This window comes from Aquarana catesbeiana, linkage group LG06, assembly GCF_042186555.1.
Source record: "Aquarana catesbeiana isolate 2022-GZ linkage group LG06, ASM4218655v1, whole genome shotgun sequence".
Lineage (NCBI taxonomy): Eukaryota > Metazoa > Chordata > Amphibia > Anura > Ranidae > Aquarana > Aquarana catesbeiana.
In genome coordinates this window covers 69,848,938-69,872,075 of record NC_133329.1, presented here as the reverse complement: position 1 = coordinate 69,872,075, position 23,138 = coordinate 69,848,938, and the positions used below count along the sequence as shown (strand labels likewise).

The window sequence follows — 23,138 nt, the reverse complement described above, 5'->3', positions numbered from 1 at the left end:
AATGGGGAGGGTGACAGTTTTACGACAGGCCTGAACACTGCCCTTGCAACAAATGTTTTCTACTGACCTAACCTGGTTCTGTTTTCTCTGTTGAGATAACCTTTTCTGTTGAACTTAAAAAGCTTTGAATTCCTAAGATGGGGAACGGAGAGAGTTCAGAGTTCTCTGTGAGGTTACATGGTTAGCCAAACTGTCATGGCTACTTCCACACAAGATGGCAGCTAGCTACAGCTTTTCATGTCCCGTACTTGATATCGTTACAGCGGCCAATTACACTGTTGAACGTTGACTACAAGATTGTGGCAAGGTTGATTGCCGATCGAGTCAAGCTTGTGATTGGCGAAGTGATTGGGGAGCAGCAGGTGTGTGCGGTTCCTGGTTGGCGGATTTCCGATAACCTATAGTTACTGAGGGATGTCGTATACTACGCGCAATCTAACAACTTGCCGTGCCTTCTAGAGTCGATTGACCTTGAAAAGGCCTACGACAAAGTCTCCCATCAATTTCTGTTTCAGATTCTGGAGGTCCTAGGGTTTCCAGACCAGCTGATGAAGGTTATCAGAGGACTCATGTCAGGTTTTGGTCAATGGTACCCTAGGGGGGAGTATCCCTGTGATGTCTGATGTTAGGCAGGGGTGCCCCTATCGCCTTTGATGTTCATCTGCGTGATGGAGCCATTACTGAGTGCAGTGAAGGACAAGGCATTCAAGGGTGTGTTTGTGCCTGGCAGTGGTGGAAGGAGTGTGAAAGTGTTGGGGTACATGGATGATGTGTTGGCGGGTGGAATGGCTGATGTGCGGTGTGGAAGATTGCAGGTGAGTCTGTTCTGCAGTGCGTCTGGGATGAGCGTGAATTGGAGTAAGTGTCAGGTGTGTAGTGTGGGCCGTGAGGTGGAGGTGAATGAGGGACGGAGTCAGAAGGTGGAGAGGATGAAGGTGCTGGGTGTGTGTTTCCACAGGGAGTTGAGGGGAAGTCGCAGTTTTCATAAGGTGACTGAGCGAGTGGAAGAAAAGTTGTCTATGTGGCAGATGCGTGAATTGTCCTGCACTGGAAAAGTTCTGATCATCAAGTCAGTGATCCTTCCGATTATGTTGTATGTCTGTTATATTCCCGCCTCCTGATGGTTGGGTGAGGAAGATGACGAGGCTACTGTTCTTGTTCTTTTGGGGAGGGAGGATGGAGAAGTGTGCAAGGGAGAAGATTACTAAACCAAGGGCCAAAGGTGGCTTCGGACTTCCAAAGGTCTGGGAATCTTTGATGCTGCATTACTGGGTGACGCTGATAAGGACCCTAAGTGGTAACGGGAAGGAGATGAGATGATGCAGTACCTTGGAGGAAGATTGTTTACAAGATGGGGACTCTACAGGCGGGCCCTGGAAAAAGCCACAGGCATGGGTCGTTCCTCAGTATTTTTGGTCCTAACCAAGATCTGGGAAGAATGGAGGTTGGGGGGTCTGGGGAGGGAGGTTGGTGATAAAAAGAAACTTAAATCTTTGATTGCTGGGGAGATTTTTCTTAATGGGATACAGTACTTAAGAGAGAAGGAAAGTGTGCAAATTTGGAAGAGTATGAGCACAAGAGGAGTGACTAACCGCTAGGGTTGTCCCGATACCGATACTAGTATCGGTATCGGCACCAATACCGAGCATTTGCCCAAGTACTTGTACTCGGGCAAATGCTCCCGATGCTTCCCCCGATACCTAGAGGACAGCTGTGATCGTCGCGTGGGAGAGTTACAAGATTCTCCCCCAGCGGCTTTCACCAGTTTTAGTGACAGTCAGCGGTGATCGCTCACCGCTGACTGTCACTGCATCCTCCTCCGTGCCCCCTCCTTTCCTCCGTGCCTCTCCGCTGTCCCCTGCATTCCTCTCTCCTTATCTGTCCCCCTCCGTTCTCCCCCTCCGTTCCTCTCTCCTTATCTCTCCCCCTCCGTTCCTCTATCCTTATCTGTCCCCTGCATTCCTCTATCCTTATCTGTCCCCTCCGTTCTCCCCCTCAGTTCCTCCGTCCTCCCCCTCCTTCCTTTGTGTATGGATAGAGTCAGCTGACTCTGTCCATTCACATAACTGAAACATTGTAATCTCCTGTGATTACAATGTGTCAGTTTATGAATGGAGAGAAGCCGCTGTCTTCTCTCCATTCATTCTCAGTGCAGCTGACGCTGCAGAGAAAGGGACTGGGGAATCTCTATCCTCTGTCTCTTTCTCTGTCTCAAGGGGGGAGATATCAGAGGTCTGTTAAGACCCCTGATATCTCACCAAAGCCCCCCAACAGGGCTGATTTAAAAAAAAAAAAAAAAAAAAAAAAACAATAAAGAATAAAAAAATATTATTGTAAAAAATAAAAATTGTAAAAAAAAAAAAAACAAAAAAAACCACACACACATACAACGTTCACCCCCCCAAAAAAATAGCAAAAAAAAAAAACTGTTAAGTGACATTAAAAAAAAGTATCGGTAATCGGTATCAGCGAGTACTTGAAAAAAAGTATCGGTACTTGTACTCGGTCCTAAAAAAGTGGTATCGGGACAACCCTACTAACCGCCAAAGAGACATATCCTGGATGACCTTTATGGGGTGTCTGATGACCATGAGTTTTCTGAAAAGTAGGGATTTGGTAAGATCGGAGTCCAAGGGAGGGCTGTGGGGGAGTGGAGGACGTGTTCCACGTGTTTTGGAACTGTGTCTTCACTAAAGAAGTGCTGGGAAAGTTGAAGAGCTTCCTGAGGGAGGTGGTGGGGGTGGTTTTTGTAAGGGAGGAAATGGTGGTTCTGTGTTTGTGGAGAATGGAGAAAAATGCAGCCAGGAAGGTGTGGTGCTCTTCTGTTGTCTACAAGGAAGTAATGTGGGATGTTAGGAATATATGGGTAGAAAGGAAGAGGTTCATTTCTGTAGAAGATATGGTGAGGATATTTTTGGCTAGGATGTATATTGTTTATCTTTTTGATGTGAAAGGGATGGGGGAGGAAGAAGCTGGGAGATATTGGAAGAGGGATAAGTGGAATGTCTTTTGATATATTTGCATGAATATTAAGATGTGCTCTGTATCATTAATTTGTTTGGTCATATGATGTGAAGGACACAGTCACTAAGTACTGACAGTATATGTGTGTTGTTGTCCGTTTACTGAATTGACAAAAAAAAAATTGTGGGGGAGAAGGACGCCCAACTAGGGTTGTTTGCTTGTGCATTTTTTCCATCAAAAGTGGGTTTATGTGGTCATGCTGTGTATGTATTGTTCCTGTCTGACCATGCAAACATGGTTTGGGAGCTTGTGCTGACCTTCTACTCTTTGATCTCATTGATTAATAACGTACACAGAAATGCAGCTTCCAGCAGAACATGGTCACCAATGTATGTATATGTGTGGATTGTGGGGTGGTGGTGGGTGTGAATATGAATATGTGCCTTTTTTAATATTATGTTGGAATGCTTTGTAAGAATGATGTGTTAAGTATGTTTCTATAATCTTGCAGATAAAAATGTGATGTGTTGCCCGTTATACACTAAAAGTAAAGCTGTGTCCACTCTAAGGTTTAGACAAATTTATAGATTGTAAGCTCCTATGAGCAGGGACCTTAAAATGCTGTTTTGATAAATTTAGCACCATATAACCTGTAGAATTTTTTTTATTTTGAAGGTAGTAAATGAATGTACATCATTTTGTTTCTGCTGGCAAAATAAAAATACATTATTGAGCTTGTTTGTTGTGGTGTGTTTTTTTTTTTTTTTTTCACTTTTCTTTCTTTTAGTTTTGGGGAAGTGCAATATCTTCTTATATCTTATTTCTATATGTATTTGTGCACCAAAAAAACTAGTCTCTTCGCCCTGGTTTACATTGATGCTACTTTGAAATTGTGCTACTTCACTTGAAGTAGCGCAATTTCAAAGTAGCAAGGTCAGCGCGATTTCAGGTGCTACTTGATAGACATCTGTGTGGCTTCATACACAGATGTCTATTGAAGTCACACCTGAAATCGACAAAAGTATAGTGCAGGAACTACTTTTGCAAATTGGTGTGGTGCCACAAAATCGGTGTCGCATCGATTGGAACAGTGCCATTGCTGCCAATAGGCTGTGACTTGTCAAGCGATTTGATCTCTCAAATCGCATGACAAATTGCTCCAATGTAAACCTAGGCTTCAGCACACCTGCAAGTAAGTGATAAAGGTGGAATCTTTATATATAACAGCTGTGGAGAATTGCAGGTAATGAATTCAGCTGGTGGATAGGCAGTGTTTGGATGTGTCAGCTCTGGTTCACATTGGTACGATTTGACAAGTCAAATCGGTGGCAATTGCACTGTTCTAATTGGTGTGACTTTGGGGTGCGATTTGTATTGATATCAGTGCAGAAACCTGCACCGATGTCTCTGATGTTGCCCCCGCAGTCGGGACTGACATGTGGGAATGAAATTGTGTGAGTTCAGCTGAACGCCTTCCTCCCTCTGTCAGTGTGAACCAGGGCTCAAACTGGGCCTTTTGTCTTTGTAATTCACCTGCTGCTATCCCAGGGACACCATTTCTTATCAAACTCCCTTAAGTTTACCTTCAAATATCATCATATGTAGAAATACAGATTTGCATATCTGCAAATAAACGAAAATAAAAAATACTAATCGTGGTTGCGCTCAAAAGAGGTGTGGTTTCACCTTCTGACCCGGAAGTGAGTCATTGTAATCACCCGGAAGTTCCTGTGCTGGTCAGGATCTCTGTCTAGGTGGACATGGCGAGGTCCCTCTTTAGCAAAAAGGAGGTGCTGCTGATTTGCCGGGTAAGTGTAGGATATGTATTTGTGCTTAATCAGTGTAAGGGTGGATGTGGTAGTTAGATTTGGTGTGGGTGGGGTTCATTGATTTGTTTGGCATCACCACACATTTGCTTCTGGCCCATGTACACACATCACTTCCTGCATTTGTTCTGCTGATGTAAATCAGTAAGGACTATGCAAGTATAAATGAGAGCTTCTTTCTATTAAAATATATATGACTTGTTTCACAGTTGGGCGACTCTTCCAGCAAATTTGTACCATTGAGTTGCATAAGTCACACCCCATGATTCTCAATGATAACCATTCATATCTGTGTATCGGTCTAAACTGAGGGAAATAATGTGTTTTTATATATTTTTTGGGGATATTTATTATAGCAAAAAGTAAAAAATTCGTTTTTTTCAAAATTGTCGCAATTTTTTTGTTTATAGCGCAAAAAATAAAAACCGCAGAGGTGATCAAATACCACCAAAAGAAATCTCTATTTGTGGTGAAAAAGGACTTCAATTTTGTTTGGGAGCCACGTTGCACGACCGCACAATTGTCAGTTAAAGCGACGCAGTGCCAAATCGCAAAAAGTGCTCTAGTCTTTGGACAGCCAAATGGTCTGGGGCTGAAGTGGTTAAGTCGCACCAACTTCAAAGTAGTCCCTGTACTACTTTGGTGTGACTTTCATGTGACTTGAGGTACATAGGGCGCTATATTACACAGGCATTCCCAGAAGTTGGGGCCAAGTTGCAGCGGCAAAGTGGCAGCAAAATAGTGTGACTTTCAGGTCACAGCAGTGTGAATGAGATTCAAGGATAACACCTTTGAATTTGGCCCTATTGTCACTTGTTGTTTTGCTTGCGTCTATCTAGCAAGGTTCCTCTGTGGTATAAGCAAGGAAGCTGAGATTTCTGCAATGTGTAAATTGTGCTTTTACTATACAAAGATGCTGTACATACAAAACTATTACAATATTAGGAATATGATACAAGACTGACAGATATCTATAACAAGCAAAATTCCTAGCAAACTGAACAGCCTATGGTCTATAATAGTACAAATACACTTAAAAGTTACTTATCTTCTGTTACCGTGTGTTCGTGATCTCCATTGGCAACGATTTTTCGGGAGCATCAGGCACTGTTCTTGTATCATGAGTGGCAGCTCCTGATCTTCAAAGCATGATGGGGTGTGTGTGTGTGTCTGTGTCTCCCTACTCACCCCTTTTATGTGTCAGGCTGTATGCCATAGTTATCAAACAACAGAAAACATACCTGTTTACTGTAGCTGTAGAAACAATGGACTGTTGAAAACTGTATCTACGTACAAAAATGGTATCTACGTACCATTGTCTACTCAAACCAAGACAGTAATTTAACAGCCATTCTTTGAGTTTGAAAGCTGAAAGAATCTCAAACAAGTAATGTCTTACTTGTTTACTGTAGCTATAGAGTCAATAGCCTGTTAATTGAACACTCAATTGAATACAACAATGATATCTACCCCCATTGTATAAAACAGCATTTGTTTGAGAAATCTACTCAAGCCAAAAACTGACAATATCTCTATGACCAACTACTATTGTGTAATGTTATGTCCCATGTATCAAGTCTGATTAATAAAAAAAAAAAATCATATTGTAACAAACGCAACACACTTGTGCATCCTGAAAGTGGGGCAAAATCGTCCCTGCACTACCTTGGTTTGACTTTGATGAGATTTGAGGTCCATACACCAAAAGATAACACAGGTGTTGCTTCAAGTCATGGCAAAGCTGTGCAATTTTAAGGTCGCACAAGTGCAAATGGGGCCTTATTCAAAGGTGTTATCAATTAATCTCATTAGGTTACTTTCACACTTGGGTGACTTTTCATGCAGCTTTGGACCTCAGAGTCACATGAAAAGTTGCCCCCCATGATTTCCATTCATATCTATGCAACTTTACCCATCATGTTCACATAGCTCTGAATTGACATGTCAAATTGCAGGCCAAATCGTCGCCTATTGACGGCAATGGAACTGTCCGAATTGGTGCGACACCACAACGATTCCCAAAAGTAGTTCCTGCACTACTCTGGGCGACTTAAGGGGGCGATTTCTTACCTCCCAACTTTTTGAGATGGGTATAAGGGACACCTGTTAGCAAAAGTATGTAGGCATAGGACACACCTCCTAAAACACCTTCTTAAAGGAGAATTATTAAAAAAAAAATATTAGTTAAACCTCCAAGTGCTTTTTTTTTTTTTTTTACCAATAATATTCCTTTAGATTGGCTTTGGAAATTTACAAACAAAGCAATTTAGAAATTGGATGAAAGGTTTAGTGCTGGGAAACCCTTTTTGAAAAATAAAAAGTGCATTTTATATACAACTATATAGATCAGACCAAAATGAGGGACACATGAGGAGGACAGAGGGACTTTGTTCCAAATCAGGGACAGTTGGGACCTATGTGATTTCACTAGACATCTGTGCAGGAAAGTGCACTGATGTCTCTGAAATCGCTCACAAAGTCAGGCTGAGGCCCCTTTCACACTTGTGTGACTTTGGACATCAGAGTTGCATGACAATCATACCCCATGACTTTCACTGTGTACCATTCATATTTGTGCAACTTCAAGTCACTTCAAAGTAGTCCCTGTACTACTTTGGTCTGACTTTGATGTGAGTTGAGGTCCATAGAACTCAAGTTTACACAGGCATTTCCTGGAATCGGGGCAAAATTGCTGATGCAAAATCACGGGAAAAATGCGCGCCTTTCCCTGCGACTCCTGCGTCCATAGACCTCAAGATTACACAGGCATTGCTTAAAGTCGCATCAAAATTGCACAACTTTCAAGTCGCACAAGTGTGAAAGGGGCCTAAGTCACTGTGCTGAGTATTATTATACCTAGAATATAAAGTAGTCCCACCATCAAACACTAGTAAACTATGTTCTCAAAATATAATTGTGCTCAAATGGCTGAAAATCACACAGATGGTATCACCTACTGAAAGCTTGCATTGTACTCAGGAGCATATGCTAAAAAGAGGCGAACACCTATTAGCCAATGCCACATCAGCATGAGCATGGTTGTTACTATAATATTAATGCCTGAAATGCAAAACATGATTGTATAGAATCAAACATTAGTAAATGTAATTTCTCTGTAGGAATGTGTTCAGCTCTGTAACATAGCGGTATGCCCTGCTGCCCTCAAGGTTCAAGCCATGAGTTCAAATCCCACTGACACTCAGCAGCATAATTAGCCAATGCACATCAGGTTTATTCCATATTTTAACTCTTCAAATGCATGCAATGGTATGTACTTATTCAATAATATTATGGTGTGGACTTCCAAAAATTAAGGAAAAAACATTGTAGGGTCCTCCCCAGTACATATCAAGCCCTTCGGGTCTGATATGGACTTTAAGGGGAACCCAACACCAAAATGTAAAATAAAATTGACGTGGGGCCCCCCCAAAATCCATACCAGACCCTTACCTGAGCATGCAGCCTGGAGGTCATGATAAGGTGGGGTGCGAGCAAGCACCCTCTCCTTCTGAACTGCACCAGGCCACATGGCCCAAAGCACCTTGTCCCCATGTTGATGGGTACAATGGCCTCTTCCCGACAACCCTTTTTTTTTTTTTTTAAATTAGCGGGTAACCAGCTGCGCGGAAGAACACAGCAGCCGGAGAAGATGACGGCTGCAGGAGAGACAGCTCGGGGAGAAGAAAAATCAAACACTGGTAAATGTATTTTCCAAATATGATTGTGCAATGCCCAATAGGCTAGTGGTCAGCACTTTTACCTTGAAAAACTCGGGCTTTGAAGGACTCATGGGTTCAAATCCCACAGAGAGATACTAAAAGATTGACTTGTGAAAAAAAGGCAAATGCCAATTAGCCAAAGCAGCAAAAGTAAAAAAAATAAAAAAAACATACAATAAATAGGTAACCTAAATGTTTAATACATGTAACTTTACAGAATAGCAGACATTACTATGTAATAATCATTCATAACTGCATTCATTAGCTAAAGAAGGAAAAAAACTACAGTAGGAATACTAATTGCAATATACATCAATAGATGCACACGGGGTAGAGCACATCTCACCTAAAAATGTTTTTTTCACATACATGGATCATGGTTACAGTGCAGTGGTATATAATAACTTAGTAGAAATTGTCATTTGCATATACGCAGAATTGCTAATTAGCGCTGATTTCGAATTTACTAACGTTTGTTCGCCGCTAATAGCGCTCTTTTTTTATGCGCACATTCGCCTGTTGAACCTTTAATTGGCTAAAATGGGCGCTATGATTTGCAGTAGTGCTCAGTACTTCCTGGCGCTATATTAAATGACCCCCTATAACTTTTGCGCAAACCAATCAATATACGCTTATTGGGATTTTTTTTACCCAAAATATAAATAGCAGAATACATGTTGGCCTAAATTGATGAAGACATTTTTTTTTTACTTTTTTTTTTGGGATATGTATTATAGCAGAAAGTAAAAAATATTGTTTTTTTTCAAAATTGTCAGTCTTTTTTTGTTGATAATGCAATAAAAATAAAAGCTGCAGAGGTGAAAAATTCCATCAAAAGAAAGCTCTATTTGTGGGGAAAAAAAGGACATCAATTTTATTTGTTTACAGCGTCACACACCCACGCAATTGTCATTTAAAATAACGGAGTGCTATATCGCAAAAAAATGGCCTAGTCATTAAGGGGGTAAATCCTTCCGGGGCTGAAGTGGTTAAAGGATAAGTTCACTTTTTTGCAAAAATAAATAAATTGATAACTACAAGCCAAAAAGCCGCAAAGGCTGCCAAACCTTGTTGTTTTCCATGCCCAAAGCCCTGTCAACCAGTGACGCGGCAAGGCGAGCAGAGCGCCGCTCGGCCACGTTTTTTAAAATTGTGACATCTAGCGAGGAGGTAGAAGAACCCCACAAGCTGTCACAGCAGGGATCAGGGAGGTGCGGAGATATGGGTGTAACATTTAATGAAAGATAAACTTATCCTTTAGTGCCGGTTCACACTAGACGCGGCACGGCTTGCAGGTCGCCTCACCGAGGCGACCTGCACACGACTGCCGGGGCGACTTGCAAGACGACTTCTGTATAGAAGTCTATGCAAGTCGCCCCCAAAGTAGTACAGGAACCTTTCTTCTAAGTCGGAGCGACTTGCGGTTCCATTGTACAGAACGGGAGGCGACTTGTCAGGCGGCTAGGTCGCCTGACAAGTCGCTCCCGTGTGAACCGAGCCTTAACAAGGTGGATGATGTCAACAGGATGGAGCACCTGATACTGACTGTTCAGAATAGATAAAGAACAATATTCCGAAACGTGGCTCCACTGGAACATATTTGTGTATTCTGATGAGGGCAATGCCATAATGGACACCTGTTCTGGGGATTGACTTTTCCCTGGCCTGCAGGCTGGGTTTACACCACCGTACGGAGCGGCTCACAGCAGGGGTCCGGTGCATCCCTGTTCACTGTTTTTCAGGTCCGATTTTAGTCTGAATTTTTGGCTGAAATCGGACTTGAAATGGACCAGAAGACACACAGGACTGCTGTGCAATTCACTCCGGAGCCACTCTGGAGATGTGTGAACCGGCTCCATTGAGAGTCGGTCACAATCTACTGTCATGCAAATCGGATGCGAGGAAACCCCCATCCAATTCCCAGTAGTGTGAACCTAGCCTTAACCACATAGCGACCGGCGCACGCCGATGTACGTCGGCAGAATGGCAGGGACAGGCAAATGGGCATACCTGTACGTCCCTTTGAATTTGCCGCTGTGCCATCGTGTGCACGCCACCGGTGGCACACGCCAATCGCAAGCTCCGTGAGACTGACCGCAGATCCCGCGGACTCTATGTCCGCAGGCACAGCTGCGATCGTCTCACAGAGAGGAAGAACGGGGAGATGCTAATGTAAACAAGCATCTCCCCGTTCTGTCTAGTGACACTGTCACTGATCATAGCTCCCTGTGATTGGGAGTGGCGATCAGTGATGTGTCACACACAGCCCCTCCCCCCCCACAGTTAGAACACATCCCTAGGACACACTTAACCCTTCCCTAGCCCCCTAGTGGTTAACCCCTTCACTGCCAATGTAATTTTTACAGTAATCAGTGCAATTTAATCGCACTGATCGCTTTAAAAATGACAATGGTCCCAAAAATGTGTCAAAATTGTGTCTGCCATAATGTCGCAGTCATGATAAAAATCGCAGATCGCGGCCATTACTGATAAAAAAAATATATTATAAAAAATGCCATAAAACTATCCCCTATTTTGTAAACGCTATAACTTTTGCGCAAACCAATCAATATACGCTTATTGCGTTTTTTTTTTACCAAAAATATGTAGAAGAATACGTATCGGCCGAAACTGAGGAAAACAAATTTTTTTTATATATTTTTTGGGGATATTTATTATAGCAAAAAGTAAAAAATAATGCATTTTTTTTTTTAAATTGTCGCTCTATTTTTGTTTATAGTGCAAAAAATAAAAATCGTAGAGGTGATCAAATACCATCAAAAGAAAGCTCTATTTGTGGGGAAAAAAAAAAGGACGTCAATTTTGTTTGGGAGCCACATCGCACGACCGCGCAATTGTCAGTTAAAGCGACGCAGTGCCAAATCGCATATAGTGCTCTGGTCTTTGGCCAGCTAAATGGTCCGGGGCTTAAGTGGTTAAATGGTCCTGCACATGATGTATTTTAATTTTTCTGGAAGCAGAGCACCTATTGAATAAAATGATTGTCTAATGTTAATGCATTAACTGCTTATCAAATCTCCATGTTCATTAAACATACTCTCAAACAAATTTTAGTTCACAAAAACAATAATATCTCCAAATTTTCCTGGAATGACGTTTTTCCAATGTAGAGCCAGAAGCTGACCCTACAACATGTAATCAAAAGGCGGCTTCTGGTTATGGAGTCTGTTTACATCCTCACACATCCTGTCACTGCTGTGCCGTAATATGTATAGCGGGGGCAGTAAAGGGTTAAGAGGGTTTTGCATTGGTACCTGTGCCCCTTAGTAGTGCATGGCTTCCGAGTCTGTTTTTGACAACAGCTTGACTATTAGGCCTAAAACCAGTCAGAATTTTCAAACAGGTTTGTCCCTCCCCCATAGACTTAGGCCCCATTCACACTAGCGCGTTTTTTGATGCATTTTGCATTTTGCAGAAATGCACGGGAATTTTTTAACATGGGTTCCTATGGAACATGTTCACATCAATGCTTTTTTGTATCTCAGCGTTTTTGGAAAGGGTCGGGGACTTTTTTGCATGCAAAAAGCAGCGTTTTGCATGTAATGGTTTTCAATGGACAAGCATCAAAAACGCAAGTGCAGCGTTTTTGCAGCGTTTTTGCAGCGTTTTTGGTGCGTTTTTGCCGTTTTTTTTTATTTTTTTTTTTTTTTGTAATTTTTTTTTAAGACTGTAAAAAAAAAATGACAAAAAAAAAAAAACGCAAAACGCAAATCGCGGCAAAAACGCGGCAAAAACGCGGCTCAAAAACGCGGCAAGCATGAAAAAAAAACCTCCAAAAACGCTCAAAAGCAACATGCATAGGTGTGAATCGAGCTTAGGCTCGATTCACACCTATGCATGTTGCTTTTGAGCGTTTTTGGAGGTTTTTTTTTCATGCTTGCCGCGTTTTTGAGCCGCGTTTTTGCCGCGTTTTAGCGGCGTTTTTGCCGCGATTTGCGTTTTGCGTTTTTTTTTTTTTTTTCATTTTTTTTTTACAGTCTTACAAAAAATTTTTTTTTTTTTTTTTTGTAATTTTTTTTTACAGTCTTACAAAAAAATTACAAAAAAAAAAAAAACGGCAAAAACGCACCAAAAACGCATCAAAAACGCTGCAAAAAAGGTGCACTTGCGTTTTTGATGCTTGTCCATTGAAAACCATTACATGCAAAACGCTGCATTTTGCATGAGAAAAAGTCCCCGACCCTTTCCAAAAACGCGGAGATACAAAAAAGCATTGATGTGAACATGTTCCATAGGAACCCATGTTAAAAAATTCCCGTGCATTTCTGCAAAATGCAAAATGCATCAAAAAACGCGCTAGTGTGAATGGAGCCTTAAATGGGATTTGCAGCTAGGATCGGGTTCACAGAATTTCACATTTTCCAGCAGATCAAACCCGGCAGATTTGCTCATCCCTATTTCGGTGATGTGAAAGCATGAAGGGCACAGTGAGTGTCTTTGTTGTCTCCGTTCAGGAATATTTAAGATTTCATTTGTGATTCAAAGAATTTTTTGCGTTTGGCTACAAAACCCATTTTGTATTCAGAGTTTTCTTTATTATAAGGTTTTGTCTTTTTATCTGTGAATTGTTTTGTTTCTTGGGGTTCAGAGGAAATGACCAAGTCCGGGGAAGTGGTCTTTTGACATCCAGGACTCCTTATAGAATCTCCGGTCCGATCTTTAGTTGCACTTTCAGCTGAATTCACACCGCCTTGATTTCCTGCAGATAATGAAAACAACAATAAGATAGTAGAGATCAAAATGGTCCAATGACACAATAAAAAGCATGCAAATATATTAATGAGCAACTCAGTGAACTGCTAATGTTTTCCAGGCATCAATGCTACTATCAGACAGCTCATTCATTTTTTTTTTAAGTTTTTTTTTTATGAGTCTTTAGCTCTGATTTAACCTAATAAAAAAGAGTCATGACCATGCTTAGCAAGATCTGGATGTTCAGTATTTAATTGTTACATGCTGTGGCAGCCCATCCATTAATGGCACACGGGTGCCGCCCCCCTAATCTACATGCAGGGCGCCGGAGGCATGGATTCCAATCAGGGCTTTTTTTTTTTAAGCACGCGATTAGAGCCAGGCTTCAAAAAAGGGTGGGCTCGGGGCGCAGAGCATTGTACCCGAAGCCCACCCAGTTGTGTGACAATATCAAATAAATATTCGCTATTGTAACACTGATTCTCCTCAGGAAGCGGGTCGGGGCACTTGATTGGCCGAAAGAAGATCCAATCGGATTGGTCGCCAGGAGGAGGAGGGAGGAGATGCAGTGGAAGCGAGGAAACAGCCCGGAGAGAAGCCGATGCTGCCTGCCACCCGGAGCGCTGCCCACGAGTTGGGGTAAGTGTGGGGCCCCGACCACTAACTGTCCGACCCGGGGGGGGGTGTTCCGCCCATGATCTCCGTGACTCGGTCGGCTCACTGACCAACTGACCTGGGGGGGTGGTGGGTGCCATCTCTGGGGGGGCCACTGTGTATGGCCATTTACTTATGAAAGCTTTTTAGGCTAAGTTCAGCTGCAGTCACAACTTTCTGTGCAAAAGTGTCCATTGGGAGAAGTCCTAGCATACGTTTTGGATGTGCTCCACTCAAAACAAAGTTTTCAAATGATGTTCCATCCACTGTTGCAAATAGATTTGTATAAGAAAGTGTCTGTGGAGTGTGGATGGAGCACAACTGAATGTTCAGTTTCAGGTGGAGCACAATTGATTTTCCACATCATCAGAGTCAGTGTAATTATACAAATCTATTTGCAACAGTGGATGGAGCATTAACCACTTAAAGTGTTACTAAACCCACAACAGTAAAATCAGTGTGTATATGCAGTAAAGCATGCTTGTTATACTCACCGTGGAACCTAAGGAGTTAATCCTCTGCACTGTGTAAAATGGTTGTTTGATCCTGTCTTCTCTGATCCTCCCCTTCTTCCACTGTCCCCAAAACATGTCCAGATAAGACAGAGTAAATGGAGTCAGGCTGCACATGCTCAGTTTGGTGTGTATTGCTAGAGAGTTTTTTATCTTGGGAGAATGTGATCAGCACAGGGCCAATCAGCACTGCCCAGACAGAGGGTCAGGGGTCCTGCATCTTAATAGGTCAGCCAGTGCAATATGAAAACTCCTCCTACAAGCTTTAACCAGACACTGATAGAAGTCACAAGACTGCTACGTATATACTGCTGATGAGAAAAGGTATTTAGCAGTTTATATTTACTAAAATATTTGCATTTCCATGTTCTGTAAACTGCGGGAGACCAGATACAGTGGGTTTAGTAGCACTTTAGGGACCCAGCCTTTTTCTGACATTTGCTGTTTACAAGTAAAAATCTGTATTTTTTGCTAGAAAAATCCCTCAAACATTATATATACTATATGTATATTTTTTTTAACAGAGACCCTAGAGAATAAAATAGTGGTTGTTGCAATATTTTATGTCACACTGTATTTGCGTAGCGGTCTTTCAAACATAACTTTTTGGGAAAAGATATACTTTAATGAACTAAAAAAAAAAAAAACACAATAGTTACCCCACTTGTTTTGTATAATGTGAAAGATGATGTTACGCCCAGTAAATAGATACCTTGCATGTCACGCTTTAAAATTGCGTACGCTCGTGGAATGGAAACAAACTACAGTACTTAAAAATATCCATAGGCAACGTTTTAAACATTTTTACAGGTTACCTCTTTAGAGTTACAGAAGAGGTCTAGTGCTAGAATGATTGCTCTCGCTCTAACAATCGCGGCCATACCCCCCACCATTTACATATGCGGGCACAATTTACGTATGCACTCGCTTCTGCACACAGGGGTGGGGCACATAAAAAAAAAATCGTATTTATTTTACTTTTTATTTTTTATATTTACACTGTTCCTTCATTTATCTATTTATTTTTTTTATCACTTTTTTTCCTATTACAAGCAATGTAAACATATTTTGTTATTGTACCAAGCATGACAGGTCCCCTTTATTGAGAAATCTGAGGTCAAAAAGACTCCAGATCTCTCATTTACCTTTAAAAGCAAAAAAAAAAAAAAAAACCCTTTATTTATGCCCGAGAACCAGATGTGACGTCAGAGGTCGCTCCGGTCCTCCAAGGGCATAGAGCTGAGTGGGGGCCATCGTGCCCTCACTCAAATTCCTGCCTAACCATCGGCCACATTGGGTTGTTTCCAAGCTTACTGGATGGCTACAGAAAGCTCGGAAACGACCGGGAAATGGCGGGAGGAAGCTCCCGCCACCTCTAAAAGTGATTGTGTGGTGAATCTGCCGCTGGGATCACTTTTATCTGGAAACTGGCCACCTAAGGGAAAAAACAATACTGGGGTTATGGCAGCTGCATTTAACCGCTTCCCGCCCGCCGGCCATCATATGACGTTCTGGACTTTTCAGTGATATCTGAATGATGGGTGCAGCTACAGGCATCATTCAGATATCAGCTTTTAGAGCCAGCAATTCCCTACACCATAAGAATGATCATAATGACTGTTCAGCCACTTGAGTCGGTAAAAGTACCGGAGGGCGGCGGAGTCCCCTCTCGTTGCCCTCCGGTGCTTCTTCCAACTCATCCCTGCCATCAGGGAGTCGGAGAAGGGATTCGCCGGCCCCAGATTTGATGGTCCCCGGAGTCTCTATGATCGTTGAGGGGCCGGGCGCGATGTCATGACGTCACGCCCAGCCTCTTCAATCAAACAAATTTCATGCTTCCCAGCCTAGATGTGAGATGTGGGGTCTTATTGACCCCATATCTCACTGTAAAGAGGACCTGTCATGCTTATTCCTATTACAAGGGATGTTTACATTCCTTGTAATAGGAATAAAAGTGATCAAAATAAAAAAAAACGTAAAAAAAAAAAAAGTGTCAAACTAGAAAAATAAAAGTTAAAATTAAAAAAAAAAAAAGTGCCCCTGTCCCCGTGTGCTCACACGCAGAATTGAACGCATACAAAAGTTGCACCCACATATGAAAACAGTGTTTAAACCACACATGTGAGGTATCGGTGCGAACGTTAAAGCGAGAGCAATAATTGTAGCCCTAGACCTCCTTCATAACTCAAAACATGTAACCAGTAAAACATTTTAAAGCGTCACCTATGGGGATTTTTAAAGCAGAGGTCCACCCTAAAAAAAAAAAAAAAAAATACATTAACAGTCTATTTAAAATATATTAAAAAACATTTGAAAAAACATTTTTTACTTACCAGTAATGGCTGCTGCTAGGCAGTCATCCTAATCTGCCACTTCCTTCTCCGCGGAGATGTTCCTTCTCTTCATCCCTCGCGTTGCCTCCTGGGAAATGGGGGGCGCTGTCTTCTGGGACCTGTGTGTGTCCCAGAAGACAGCCGCCCATTCACCAAGTCCTGCACAACTCGCGCATGCGCAGTAGGAAACGGGCAGTGAAGCCGCAAGGCCTTTTTCCCTTCATTAGTATGGCGGTGCTGGCACCCGATCCAATGGATGGATCGGCCTCGGGGGGGGCGACATCGCGGGCTCCCTGGACAGGTAAGTGTCCCTATTAAAAGTCAGCAGTTACAATGTTTGTAGCTGCTAACTTTTAAAAAAAAAAATCTCGGCTGGAACACCGCTTTAAGTACCAAAGTTTGGCGCCATTCCACGAGCATGTGCAATTTTGAAGCGTGACATGTTAGGTATCTATTTAAAAAAAAAATATGGCTAACTTTACTGTTTTTTTTTTTTTTTTTTTTTTAAGCGTGAAACATTTCCAAAAAAAATGCGTTTGAAATATTGCTGCGCAAATATTGCGCGAGATAAAAAGTTGCAAGGACTGCCATTTTATTCTCCAGGGTCTTTGCAAAAAAAAACATATATAATGTTTGGGGGTTCTATGTAAATTTTTTTAGCAAAAAAATTATGATATTTACATGTAGGAGAGAAGTGTCAGAATTGGCCTGGTAGGCAAGTGGTTAACATCAAAATCCTGAAATACATTTCCAGTTAGGTGGAAGGCAAGTGTTTTTTTCTTTTTGAGTGGACTCAGTGGAGCACATCCAAAACTTACACAAACGAATACGTTTTTTTACCGGAATGCGTAAATTGCTGTAATTTGCTCACTGTACCCTTTATCAAAAAAGTACTTTTTTTGGGAGGACACGTTGCCGACTCTTCATCTTATACTCATATCCAATACTTAAGATGGATTTTTCCTAATGGGCACTTTTGCACATGAAGTAGTTGTGGTTACACTTTATTATTAAGTGTGTAAAACCTTCCACACTATACCTGTATCCACACCACCTTACTAATTTAAACAAATCTTTTATATATCTGTGATAAATACTCAGTATCCCTGGGTGTGCAAATCCTCAATACTACGAAAAGCAGCTAGCACCAATATGGATCCATCCACTGTATATATACAAAAAAAATACACAGCAGGTAAAATAAGTATTGAACACGTCACCATTTTTCTAGGTAAATATATTTCCTGTCGCATCATGGCAGCATACACTTTGGGTTGTGACTCCGCCCCCACAACCTGATAGGACTACATAGCTATAAATTGTAGAGGTGGCCCCTGCCCAGTATTCTCTTATTTTTCCTCACCTGAAGGACTGAACATATCAGAAGCACCCCCTTACCGAACTCGCCCCAGCCAGGTTCTAGCCTCTCCTGGGTGGAAGTCCTTACCTGTACAGCCTCTAAACGAGCTAGATGGAAGGAGCCCCGCTCTGGTGATCTCGGGGGTATGTTGCGGCTACATTATAAGCCTTAAACAGGCTTAGTTGTTGTGCAGCGGTCTCCATGTTACTTTGCTTCACTGGTGTTTTTTCTCCTCCCTGGCTGGGCTCTGTGGTCCCTCTGTGCCTCCCTACAGGCTTCCTGAGCGTCTCGGCGCTTCCGCGCATGCGCAGTGCGCATCAGGGCGTCCTTTTGATTTTGCCAGCTTCCAAGATGGCGCCGGGCGCCTCGCGCCGCTACTGCTCATGCGCGAGCGGGTCGTGACCTCGGCGGCCATGGCGGCAATTTTAAAAGCCCTGTTTGTCATTTCTGAGCTCTCCTTGCTTCTGGAAGACTTCTGACTGCTGTGTTTTGACTTACTGCATTCTTAAAGTATCCCCCTCCTCTGGGTAAGTGTCTAATACTTATGCACTGTCTTTTTGGGGCCTGGTTGCATGATCTTACCTTCCTATACCCTTCTCAGGTATTCATCTTCCTCTCCTATGGAGGCCGCTGCCCCAGCAGATCACCACCAGCCTAATAGGTAAGGGGGGGGGATTCCAGTGGTAAGTAGAGATGATTGAAAAAGAGAGCAGGACCGTACTAACGCTACCTAATTGGTCAGCCCTGTCAGGTCCGCAAGATCATCCAAGTCAGGACGAAGAGAATCTTCGCACAGGAGAAGCCGCTCTGGCCATAGACGCAGCCGCTCACGCGGAAGAAGTCGCTCAGGCCGCAAGGGGAGTCGTAGACGGAGTCGATCCCATTCAAGACATAGCCGTCCCTACCACAGAAGATCCCCTGCACGAGGACACCAATCCTCTACGCACCCTTCCCGCCCAGCCGGGAACGCTTGCTGGGTATGTGGGGCCACGGCCCTCCCAGACAAACTAGCCTGCCGCAAGTGCATAGATGAAGCCACCAGGGAGAAAGAGCCGGATTCCATAGAACCCACTGGAGTCTCTACTCCCCAGGTCTCAACTCCTGATGTGGAGTTTACGGCCTATAGCACCTCACCCACCATTCCCAGTGCATCAAGAGATCAAGAACTCCCGTCGGATGATGAGGAGCTGGAAGCATCAGCTGGCTTTGATTTTGCGCTCATAGAACCGTTCATCAGATCGGTTAAGGAAGCGATTAACTGGGAGGAGCTTGAGGAGATACAGCCAAAACAGAGAAAGTATTTCCCAAACCTCAAGAAGGTTCCGGAGGCTTTCCCATTCATCGACGAATTAGATGAGCTGATCAAGGAGGAGTGGCAGAATCCAGAAAAGAAGTTCAGTCTGTCCAACAGACTTACCAAACTGTACCCACTCAAGGAACCCAAAGTATCCCCTTTACTTTCTCCTCCAGTGGTGGACGCATCTTTGATGCGTCTAGCCAGGCACGTGACGCTCCCCATCGAAGATGCAGTAACGTTCAGAGACGTGCTTGACAGGAAGGTGGATACAGACCTTAAGAGAGCTTACCTGTTCGCAGGAGGTGCCTGCAGGCCAGCGGTGGCATTAGCGGCGGTTGGAAAAGCTATCTCCAGCTGGTCATCAGCCACAGCGAGACTCGTCACTGAGGGCGCAGATCAAGAGCAGATCACCAAGGCCTTACAAGAACTTAGCCTTGCGGGAGATTTCGTGGCGGAAGCTTCCGTAGATACCATCAGATCCACATCAAGGTCCATGTTAGCCTCTGTAATGGCCAGAAGGGCGCTATGGCTCAAACCTTGGTCGGCTGACCCCGCCTCGAAATCAAACTGGTGCAGGATTCCGTATGACGGGGCGAACCTCTTTGGGGCGAAGCTGGATACCGCAATCTCTAAGGTGACAGGCGGGAAGTCGGGTCTCATACCATCGGACAGAAGGCCGAAACAACAAAGGCCACCTCCCTTTAAACGTAATCTCCCGGAGAGATACAGGGATGCAAAATCCTATAGACCCGGGAAGGAATATAGAAGGAGCTGGAAGAACCCCCAGGCGTCCTTCCTCAAATTTCAGAAACCCAAGACCCCTGCCTCCAATGACCAGAAGTCCTTTTGAAGGTTCGCCCGCCCAACCAGCGGTAGTGGGTGCCAGACTCACAAAGTTCAAGTTGGTCTGGGCGGGAATGATAAAGGACCCATGGACGGTGTCCACCATTCATTTCGGACACAGGTGGGCATTCAGAGGTCGTCCTCCAAGAGACCAATTCTGCTCAACCAGACTTCCTCCTTCTCAAGAGAAAAGACTATCCCTAGTCCAGTATATCCAGGAGTTGCTCCAAAAACAAGCAATAGTGGAGGTACCGGTATCTCAAAGAGGCAAAGGCTTCTACTCCCCACTTTTCTTAGTGAAAAAGAAATCAGGGTACCTTCGTCCAGTCTTGGATCTAAAAAACCTCAACCGGTCGATACAGATAGAAACATTCAAGATGGAAAGCCTTCAATCAATCCTCCAAGCAATAAACTTGGGAGATTGGATGCTGTCAATCGACCTCCAGGACGCGTACTTGCATATCCCTATCCATTCCGAGTTCCAAAAGTTTCTCCGGTTTACCCTAGACCATCGGCACTTCCAATTCCGAAGCCTCCCGTTCGGGATCTCTACCGCACCCAGGACGTTTACAAAGGTCCTATTACCTGTAATAGCCCACCTGAGAGAAGGCGGGCTGAGGGTCCACCATTATCTGGACGACATCCTACTTCTCTCAAACAGCCAGGACTCTCTCGTCCTTCACAGGGAAATCCTGGTCTCCACGTTACAGTCCCTAGGGTGGCTGATAAATTGGAAGAAGAGCAACATCCATCCCACACAGAGAATGGTCTTTCTGGGAGCCGAACTGGACACAAGGGAGAACACAGTGGAACTTCCGGGGGAAAAAATCCCTCCTCTAATTCAAAAGGTGAAAAGAGCAATCTCTGCTACAATGCTCCCGGCCAGGACATGTCTCAGTATCCTGGGCTCTCTAGCTTCCACCATTCCCATGGTCCAATGGGCACAATGGAACTCGAGGCCTCTCCAGATCTCCTTCCTGCGTCAGTGGAAGGGCACATCAATGTCCCAACCAATCTTCATCCCCCAGGAGGTAAAGCAATCATTGAAGTGGTGGGTACGACCTCACAACTTGGGAAGATGCAGGCACATAATCACTCCCTATCAAGAAATCGTGACCTCAGATGCCAGTCTACAGGGATGGGGAGCTCACTATCAGGACCTTGCGGCTCAGGGTCGTTGGCCTTTCAGGGCACAGGATACAGTGTCGAATATTCTGGAGATGAGAGCAGCGTTCCAGGCTCTCCTGGCCTTCAGTTTTCACTTGAGGGGGAAGCACGTTCTCCTAAGGATGGACAACAAGGTGGCTGTTGCCTACATCAACAGGCAGGGGGGCACCAGAAGCAGGTCCATGTTGCAGGAGGTCCGTCCTGTTCTGGAATGGGCACAGCTGAATCTACTGGACCTAAGGGCGGTTTATGTTCCGGGAGTCCAGAACACCTTAGCCGACTCGCTGAGCAGAAATTTTCCCTCCAACAACGAATGGTCTCTGAGTCCACAAGCCTATGCTCTCATATCTCAAACCTGGGGCTCCCCAGAGATAGACCTAGCAGCAACTCCGGAGAACACAAAATGCCAGAGATTCCTATCAAGGATACCGTTTCCTTCGGCAGAGGGGACGGACTGCCTCCAACACCCCTGGAACTTTCACTTGGGGTACATTTTCCCCCCGACGCCTCTCATAGCGAGATTCCTCCTGAGGCTCAAGAAGTCAACAGCATTGGTGGTAGCAGTGATCCCTTTCTGGCCGAGGAGGCCATGGTTTACTACCCTCATGCAGCTGAACACGGCAGAGCCTCTGCCTCTCCCATTGACGACAGACCTACTCTCCCAGGGGCATCTTCTTCACCCGGACCCGGGGAAGCTACACTTGATGGCCTGGAGACTGAAAGGGCTAGGTACCTAGGGCAGGGCTGTTCCCAGAAGGTGGTGGATACCTTACTCCAGGCCAGAAGGCCTACTACCAACATCACGTACAGAAGAGTTTGGGAAAAATTTGTCTCCTTCTCCCAACAGCAAGGTTGGGACTCGTCCTCCCCGTCGGTGTCTCAGATCTTGGAATTCCTTCAATTAGGCCTAGAAAAAGGCCTTAGGTCAAGCACCCTGAAGGTCCAGGTATCGGCCCTGTCCGCCTTGACAGGAGTTAAATGGGCGCAAGAGCCTCTGGTGATTCAGTTTCAGAGGGCCTGTCTGAAGCTGAGGCCCCCCAGGAAACCGTCATTCCCGGTCTGGGATCTCTCAATTGTTCTGGAGGCATTATCCAAGGAACCCTTTTTTCCAACGCAGAGCATATCCCTCTGGGATCTAACGCTGAAAGTTTCATTTTTGATAGCCATAACATCGGCGAAGCGAGTGTCAGAGATGCAAGCTCTAATGGTTAGCGAACCATATTTGGTTGTTCTTCCAGACAGGCTAGTCCTAAGACCTTCGGATCGATTCATCCCCAAGGTATCCTCATCTTTCCATTTTAACCAGGAGATTAATCTTCCAGCACTCAGCACGGATCAGGGAGATCCTCATCCACTAGATGTTAAAGGTACCGTCATGGAGTATCTCTCGGCAACAAAATCCATCAGAAAGTCGGAGAGCCTCCTAATTATCCCACATGGTTTCAGGAGAGGTCAAGTGGCATCCTCACGTACCATTGCTTCATGGCTAGTAAAGACCATCAAGAGATCTTACTCACTGGGTAACCATCAAGTACCTGAGGGCTTAAGGGCACACTCCACCAGGGCAGTGGCAACCTCCTGGGCGGCATACTGTAGAGTCTCGGCAGAGACGATTTGCAGAGCGGCTACATGGTCCTCCAGGAACACCTTCATGTCTCATTACAAGGTGGATTCCGCCTGCTTATCCACGGTGGATTTCGGAAGATCCGTTATCCAGGCCAATTCCTCTATTATTTGATTAATAAACTTA

At 44.1% G+C, this 23,138-nt stretch overlaps 1 protein-coding gene across 1 annotated transcript in view; it reads right to left on the bottom strand.

Moving 5' to 3' along the window:
- Window positions 1-12,854: 12,854 nt before the first annotated feature.
- LOC141147979 (RLA class I histocompatibility antigen, alpha chain 11/11-like) overlaps window positions 12,855-23,138 on the bottom strand; it is a 175,707-nt gene continuing 165,423 nt past the window's right edge. Inside the window, exon 4 of the mRNA XM_073635136.1 lies at window positions 12,855-13,229. Coding sequence (XP_073491237.1) covers window positions 12,991-13,229 — 239 coding nt within the window. The 3' untranslated portion in view covers window positions 12,855-12,990. The remainder of the gene's footprint in view (window positions 13,230-23,138) is intronic.